The 8,514-nt window shown below is 47.0% G+C and overlaps 1 protein-coding gene across 2 annotated transcripts in view; it reads right to left on the bottom strand.

The window, feature by feature from the left end:
- Positions 1–1,981: 1,981 nt before the first annotated feature.
- The window catches only part of LOC108512153 (lanosterol synthase), a 31,639-nt gene continuing 25,106 nt past the window's right edge, over positions 1,982–8,514 (bottom strand). For both annotated transcript variants that reach the window (XM_017847287.1, XM_017847288.1), the window contains exons 18-19: positions 2,680–2,745; positions 1,982–2,215 (exon numbers count right to left, since the gene is read on the bottom strand). In XM_017847287.1, the coding sequence (XP_017702776.1) occupies positions 2,131–2,215; positions 2,680–2,745 (151 nt within the window). In that variant the 3' untranslated portion in view covers positions 1,982–2,130. The remainder of the gene's footprint in view (positions 2,216–2,679; positions 2,746–8,514) is intronic.

The raw sequence follows: 8,514 nt of genomic DNA, 5'->3' as shown, positions 1-8,514 counted from the left end.
GTTGGACACAGTGCCTGTGGTGTGCATGCATACTGTGTACAGACCTGTTTATTGCCTCTGTGTTCCTGTACCCTATGTCTTGTGTGCGGCACAGACAGTATGCTGTAGAACATCCCTGTAATGTGTGTACACAGGTCCTGTGCATCATAACTTGTGTCATAGATCTGTGTGTGCATCTGTCTCAACGTACGTCTGTGTGTGCCATACAGTGTGTGCGGTGCATGCCAGCATGCATGTGCGTGTGTGTGCACCTGGCACATATTGTCGAGCCAGCTGTGGACACAGGAGGCCACAGAGAGGCAGCTGCTGGACCGTCATACTACATACCAGGAAGTCTGCACTCTCTCGCAGCCCACCTCGCTGTTTCCATGGGTCCCCGATGCCCTGCTCTCCACCGACACTGCTAATGGTGGTGGTTCACTTCTAAGAGGCGAGCTCTCTGCAGGGCCCATTGGTGAGAGCAGCCACGTCTTGCCGGCACATGCCCTTGTAGGTTCTGTTCCCAGAATGGCAGCTGAACATCCCCTGCCCACAGGCCTCCCTCCTGTCACATTTCCACATCAGCCAGGCACCTGCTCACAGCGAGTGTCCTCCTCCACGCCAAACCCAAGGCTCAGGGACGGGTCCCTCGTCCCACCGAACGGCATCAGCCATCAGGGCCCAGCTGTGTTATGATCTGGACTGGCGGTCTGCACGTAACGCCGCTCCTCGTAAGGACTCAAAATCCTCCCCCCAGCCTCCGTTCTGCCCATCTGCCGGACAGGAGGAAGTACAGGCCCGGAGACCTCTGTCACAGGCAGGTCTGCAAACCAGAAGAAGGAACCACATCCACCAAGGAGGTCAGACCCCTGGCTTCTCCCTAAGAGGTTGCCTAGGTATGGGGAGGAGCCGCCCTACCTAAGGCCATAGGCCACTATGAAACCCCTGCTTGACTTCTGCAGCTGTGATACTGGGAACAGATACCCTGCCTCCCAGAGCGCTGGGAAGACAAAGGGACATGCCATACTGCGGATGACCTCATGATGTGTCAGGCTGAGTGAAAGTCTGAGTGCTTAGAGCAGCGTTTCACAACGCACCCAGCCAAGCACGGTGCTCACACCCCTAAACATCCACATGGCAAAGAGTGGGGCAGCTGGAGACAGGGCTGGACCGTACAGCAAGTACAGTGCTCCTCATCCTCTACTCTATGCATGCAAGAGGGAACAAGCTGAGACAGGGCTGGCCCATCAGTAACGGTGCTCCTCACCTCTAAAACATCTAGCCACAAGAGTGGGACCGCTGGAGACGGTTGGGAGAGAGCGGGCATGTTGGAGACAGGGCTGGGAGAGATAGGGCAGCTGAGATCGGGTATGGAGAAGTGGGTGGCTGGAGAGCTGGGAGAAAGTTGGGCGGCTGGAGACAGGGCTGGGAGAGAGTGGGGTGGCTGGAGACCGGGCTGGGAGAGAGTGGGGTGGCTGGAGATAGGGCTGGGAGAGAGTGCGGCAGCTGGAGACAGGGCTGGGAGAGAGTGAGGCAGCTGGAGACAGGGTTGCGACCAGAGGTCTCCTGCCTTCTAACCCGGTCCAGCGGGGCCCTGGACCCCAATCTTCCTACTCAGGGTTGGAAGGCATCTGTGTGCCTGGAAGGGCCAGAGGCCAGAAGCGTCCCTCCAGCATACATGTCAGGAAGCTCTGGAGCGCTGTGGGACCAGGGAAACACCCTCATTTCAACAGGGGATCTTATCTCACTGTTTAAAAACGTTAAAAACAGGACAGGCACAGTGGCTTATGCCAGTAACCCCAGCACTTTGGAAGGCCGAGGTAGGAAGACTGCTTGAGCCCAGACCAGTGTGAGCAACATAGCAAGACCTCATCTCTACATAAAAGTTTTAAAAGATTAGCCTGGGGTGGTGGCATGCGCCTGTGGTCCCAGCTACTCAGGAGGATCGCTTGAGCCCAGGAGCTCGAGACTGCAGTGAGCCAGGATCATGCCACTAACTGCATGTTGACTAAGCCCAGTTGACAGAGCGAGACTCCATCTCAAAAAACAAACGAACAAAAACACCCCTAAAATCAAATGTCAAATGTCAAAAAACACTCATGACAGAGCATTGGGTTGAGAACCCCCGCCCACCAGAGGACAGGCACTCACTCACCCATCTTGGTAGGTCTGCCCCATGCAGGCGAAGGCCTCCAGGCCAAACCAGGTGCCGTAGGTGAAGCAAACCCCCCAGGAGCTAGAGGGAAACAGGGAGAGCCTCAGCCCTTCCATCCTGTTCACAGCCGGTGTGTGAAACAACAGGCATTCTGCAACAATTACACGTGCCCCAGCCAGCCCACCAACTCCAGTGCCTCAGGCATTAAGGCCATGGAAGACAGCAGCTCTGTGTGCTGGACCCACCAGCCAGACAGACACCTAAGAGCAAGCAGAAGGGGTGGAGGGGAATAGCCATGCTCAGCCCACAGCGTGCTCCCAACAGCCTAGCTGTGCCCAGCAACATACTGAGCAACTTTCATCAGGGCAAAGGCCAGGCATGCCACAAAGGAACGAGGTCCCCCAGAAGTCACAGGCTGGCAGCTCACTTCCAGAAACTTCTGGTGCAGCACCAACATACAACCCAACATTTATGAATGCAGTGTTTGACAGCAGAAACCTCTAGATTCCATGCATGTCTGCACTCACGGGCAGAGGCTCACTCACCCTTCCCAGGAGCCATCGGCCCTCTGCTGCCGCCGACAGAACTCTAAGCCCTGCGTGAGGGTCTCCCTGGAACACATGAGATTGGTCCAGTGAACATTCCGGTAAAACGGCAGTTTACCTATCCCAATTCCACCCATTCCAGGGTCTCAAAAGAATGAGCATGGTCTCCCTTAAAAACCACATAAAAATAAACAGTTTACACAGACCTGTGAGGGTTTTAAAAAGAAGCAACTACAGGACACCAGAGTGGGAAGCAGATCGGCAGAGTCCAAGAAAGGGACGTGAGGGGAAAGCAAGGCCTCGGGAGGCCCCTGCAGGTGCCTCCCCTGCAAACAGGAGCAGCATCACTGAGATGCAGTGACCCAGGCTGGAGTAAACCCAACAAAGTGAACTAAATAAAAACAGGGAAAAGTCAATTAGAGAGAAAACAATAGATTTAGAAGACAAAGAAGACCCATCCTAAATCTAACTGATATTTCCAAAAAATAACTGGTTCTCTGAAAAGGCTGGAGTGCAGTGTCTACTCCAGTGTCACCCTGTGGGACTGAGACTTGTCTTTAACCAGCAGATCTCGGCAGGGTTGATGGGTGTCGGTCCTGGGAGGGACCGAGGTCTGTGTTACTGCACATGGTGCTAGCAGACTCCCTCCACCAACTCTCCCTTCTCGCTTTTGGGAAAATGCCATCCAGAGAGGTCCCTGCAGCAAACGGCCGTCGGCAGCTTCCAGCTGAGGAATGGGATCGTGCCGAGGACGCTGTGTGCTCAGAGGCAGATCTTTCCTCACTGGAAGCTCAGGAGAGACCCCAGTCCTGCCTAACACCCTGAATGAAGCCCGGAGAGACCCTGAGGCAGAGGACGACCCGCAAGGCCACGCCTGGACTTCTGACCAACAAAAATGGTGAAGTAACCGACGTGTGCTGTTCTAAGCCACTAGGTTTGTACTAATATTGTTACTTGGCAACAGGTAACGAATACAAACAGTCAAAGTACAAATTAGTAATATTAGCGATAAAAGGATAGAACTACAGATACGGTGAGAAATGAGAAGCAAATTTTATGTATTACATTTGCAAACTTAGAGAAAAATCTACAAATTAGAAAAATTAACTTACCAAAACTGCCTCAATCAAGAAATAGAGAACCTAAACAGTCCTAAAACTACTAAAAGAATGAGTCAAAATGTAAACTTTTCCCAGAAAAAAACCCTAGGCCTAGGAATTTTATAAATGAATGCTACTAAATTATCAGATACACTCATTCTAATCTCACACAAACTCTTTCAGAGAATAGACATAGGAGGAACACTCTAGTTCATTCTAGGAACCCAGAGAAATAAGATATGGAAAGGGAAAATTTCAGGCTCACGCATGAACACAGACGCAGAACTCTAAATTAAAACCGAGAAACTGCAGCCGGGTGCGGTGGCTCACGCCTGTAATCCCAGCAATTTGGGAGGCCGAGGCGGGCAGATCATGAGGTCAGAAGATCGAGACCATCCTGGCTAACATGGTGAAACCCCATCTCTACTAAAAATACAGAAAATTAGCTGGGCGTGGTGGCAGCGCCTGTGGTCCCAGCTACTCGGGAGGCTAAGACAGGAGAAGGGCGTGAACCTGGGAGGCGGAACTTGCAGTCAGCCAAGACTGTGCCCCTGCTCTCCAGCCTGGCGACAGAGCGAGACTCCATCTCAAAAAAAAAAAAAGAAAAGAAAAAAAAAGATACACTGCCACATGACCCAGCCATCCCATCCCCAGGCATTTACTCGGGAGAAACAAAAGTGTGTGTTCATGAACTAGAAGTAACCTCCATCTCAAACAAAAACAAAAACAAAAACAAAACTGAGAAACTGAATACTGTTTTAAATACAGACCAATACTAAGGTCTATCTCAGAAATACAAAGGTGTCTGAAGAAAAATCCATAATAATCCTCTACAAATTAACAAAGGACACAAATAGCAGACAGGGGAGTTTGAGACCAGCCTGGGCAACAGAGCAAGACCACATCTCTACAAAAAAGTTTAAAAATCAGCTGAGCGTGGTAGCACATGCCTGTGGTCCTAGCTACTCAGGAGGCTGAGACCGGGATTCTTTAAGCGAAGGAGTTTGAGGCTGCAGTGAGCTACGATGGCACCACTGCACTCGCGCCTGGGCAAGACGGTGAGAACGCATCTCTCAAAAAAAAAAAAAAAAAAAAAAAGAAGAGTCAATTGTTTTCCTACCAGCAATGAACAATTAGATTTTGACATTTAAAACACAATGCCATTTACATGAGAACCAAAAAGATGAAATTCTTTGGTATAAACAACAAAATATGTATGAGATCTATATGTGATGAAAACTACAAAATTCTGATGAAAGAAATAAAAGATCTTCCCAACTTGAGCTACAGATTCAGTGTAATCCCAACCAAAGTCTCAGCAAGTTATTTTGTAAACTATCGACAAACAGATTCTAAAATGTGCATGGAGAGGGGAAAAAACCCAGAACAGCCAAAACGCTATTGAAAGAGAACACTAACGCGAGAACGCTGACAGTGACCGACGTCAAGGCCTACTCCAGAGCTGCAGGAACCAAGACTGTGCGGGAGTGCTGAGAAGAATAAACAGATGAACGGAGCAGAACGGAGAGCTCAGAGATAGACCCACGCAAACGCAGGCAACCGATTTTTACAAAGAAACAAAGGCAACAAAACGGCACAAAAAGAGTCTTCTTGACGGGCGGTGCCAAACAACCGGACATCCACACGCAAAAAAATCTAGACACGGACCATAAACCCTTCACAAGAGTTAACTCAAAATGAATTATGGACCTAGACGTAAAATGCAAAACTTAAAAACTCCTAGAATATAACACAGGAAAAAAATCTAGGTACCCTTGGGCTTGGCAGTAACTTTAGATATAACACCAAAAACATGATGCATGAAAGAGAACACTGATAAGCTGTACTTCATTAAAATGAAAACTGGCTCTGCAAAAGATACTACTAATAGAGAGAAAAGACAAGACACAGGCAGAAAATACTTGCGAAAGACATATCTGATAAAGGACTGGCAGCCAAAATATACAAAGAACTAAAACTCAACGATAAGAAAACCCAATTTAAAAATGAGCCAAAGACTTTAACGGACACGTCATTGAAAAAGGTATACGGATGGCAAATAACTATATGACAAGATTTTAACATAATGTCATTAGGGAATTGTAAATTGAAACAAGGAGATACCACTACACACCTCTTAGAAAGGCTCAAACCCAAAACACGACAGCGAATGCTGGTGAGGATGTGGAGCGACAGGAACGCTCATCATTGCTGGTGGAAACACAAATGGTGCAGCCACTTTAGAATCCAGTTTGGCAGCTTCTTACAGAACTAAACACGCTCTTACCACAGGACCCGGCAGTCACGCTCCTTGGCATTTACCCGGATGAGCTGAAAACTTGTGTGCATGCCAACATTGATAGCAACGTTATTCACAGTTGCCAAAACTTGGAAGCAAGCAAGACATTCACCTTAGTAGGTGAATGGATACACTGTGGTACATCCAGACAATGGGATATTATTCAGCACTAAAAAGAAATGTGCTATCAAGCCATGGAAAGAGACTCAAGAACCTTAAATGCTTATTACCAAGTGAAAGAGGTCAGTCTGGAAAGGCAAAACTATGGAGACGGTAAAAATATCAGTGTTTGCTACTAAGGGGTTCCGGAGGTGGGGACAGCGCAGAGGACCCTGGGGCAGTGAATTCCTGTGGGGGTTCGGAAGCGGGGACAGCGCAGAGAACCCTGGGGCAGTGAAATCCTGTGTGACACTGCAGTGGTGGGCACATGCATCACACATCTGTGAAACCACAGAATGAACAACATGAAGAGGAACTTGAATGTAAACAATGGACTCTGGGCAATATTAATTTATGAATGTTGACTCATCAATTGTAGCAAATGCACCACTTTAATGCAAGATGTTAATATTAGGGGAAACTTGGTGGAAGGTGTGAGGAGTTAGTGGCTTTATGGGAACACTGCATCTTCCACTCAAATTTTCTATAAATTTAAAGCTGCTATAAAAGATAAACTGCATACATTCTTTTTAAAGTTTAGCAAAATTATCTAGCTATGAGATCAGTATCAAAATCAACAGCATAAGAATCTAAGAGTCCACAGTGATAATAAATAAGTAAATAAACAGAGGCAAACGAAAGGCTTTTGGAAGAAACACCAACTAATACATATGGAAGAAATGACAATTTGTAAGCATTATGCAAATAATTGATTCAGGCAAGAATCATCATCAGATGCTAACACTAACAGCTCTAAGTGTGATGAGAAATAGGACAGTTGCATAGTCTAAAACTGTCTCCCCACAAAGAAATGGAAAGCAACTTCATAGTGGAGAAACTAAGTACAGTGCTCGTCACCTTAATCACCTTAATCAAGGGATCAAAGCTGCTGTGTGCTTCCTGGTAAGGTGCAGGGGAAGGCCCCATTTCTTCTGCAATATTCCTGACAAAAATGTACAACTTCATAATCTGAATCTAATCACGAGACACCAAAAAACAAAACACTGAGGCTATTCTACAAAATAACTTGCTGAACAATTCAAAAATGGCAAAGTCAGCAAACACAAAGAAAGATCAAGGAATTATTCCAAGTTAAAAGGGTGTCAATGTGATAACTAAATGCAACCAACATGCACAGTGAGAAGGGTAAGGAAAACAGAACAAGAAAACAAAAATAATTAAAAATAAACAAATGCAACCCATGATGTTGGATTAAAGCTTGAGGAAAAATTTTCCCACAAAGGACATTATTGGAACAATTAGGCCGGCAGATTAGTATTTCATCAACATTAACATTCTGACTTACACTTACACAAAAGAATACACCTGCTAAGAAATACTCAGGCAGTTAGGGGTACATCCTATCTGCAACTTCCTCTCCAATGGTTCAAGAAAGAATGTGCCTGGATCATGTGGCAGGACAGGTAATGAAGCCCTCAGGGCAGAGCGCCACCCACTAAGGAATCCTAGTCAGAGTAAACAGGAGCACTTTTCACTATTTTTCTAACTTTTTTATAACTTTGTGAATTTAGGGGCGAATTTAAGTCTGCATAGTAAAATAGAATATTCCATATAAATAGTGTTAAAGTAACTGGCAACTCCAAATTGTATCTCAAAAACTCTTCAAGTAAGTTTAAAATCTTTTTTTTTTTTTGAGACGAAGTCTCGCACTCTCGCCCAGGCTGGAGTGCAGTGGCGCCATCTTGGCCTCCCGGGTGTACGCCATTCTCCCACCTCAGCCTCCCGAGTAGCTGGGACTACAGGTGCCTGCCATCATGCCCAGCTAATTTTTGTTATTTTTAGTAGAGACGAGATTTCACCGTGTTAGCCAGGATGGTCTCGATCTCCTGACCTTGTGATCTGCCCTCCTCGGCCTCCCAAAGTGTTGGGATTACAGGCGTGAGCCACCAAGCCCAGCAAGTTTAAAATCTTAACATAAAAATCAGACTAATACATTTAACCACTTAAAAGTTAAAAACGTATGTTCAAACTCCCTAAAGAGATAAAAAGAACAAAGAAATTGAGGGGAAAATATCTGTAACATAATACACAAATACTTATTGTGCTTAAAAATGAAAGAAAAATCGGCCGGGCGCGGTGGCTCAAGCCTGTAATCCCAGCACTTTGGGAGGCCGAGGCGGGTGGATCACGAGGTCAGGAGATCGAGACCCTCCTGGCTAACACGGTGAAACCCCGTCTCCACTAAAAATACAAAAAACTAGCCGGGCGCGGTGGCGGGCGCCTGTAGTCCCAGCTACTCGGAGGCTGAGGCGGGAG

The sequence above is a fragment of the Rhinopithecus bieti genome, unplaced genomic scaffold, assembly GCF_001698545.2.
Source record: "Rhinopithecus bieti isolate Rb0 unplaced genomic scaffold, ASM169854v2 scaffold_29990, whole genome shotgun sequence".
NCBI classification, from domain to species: Eukaryota; Metazoa; Chordata; class Mammalia; order Primates; family Cercopithecidae; genus Rhinopithecus; species Rhinopithecus bieti.
The sequence above is the reverse complement of the archived record's forward strand: the minus strand, read 5'-3'. Positions and strand labels throughout refer to the sequence as shown.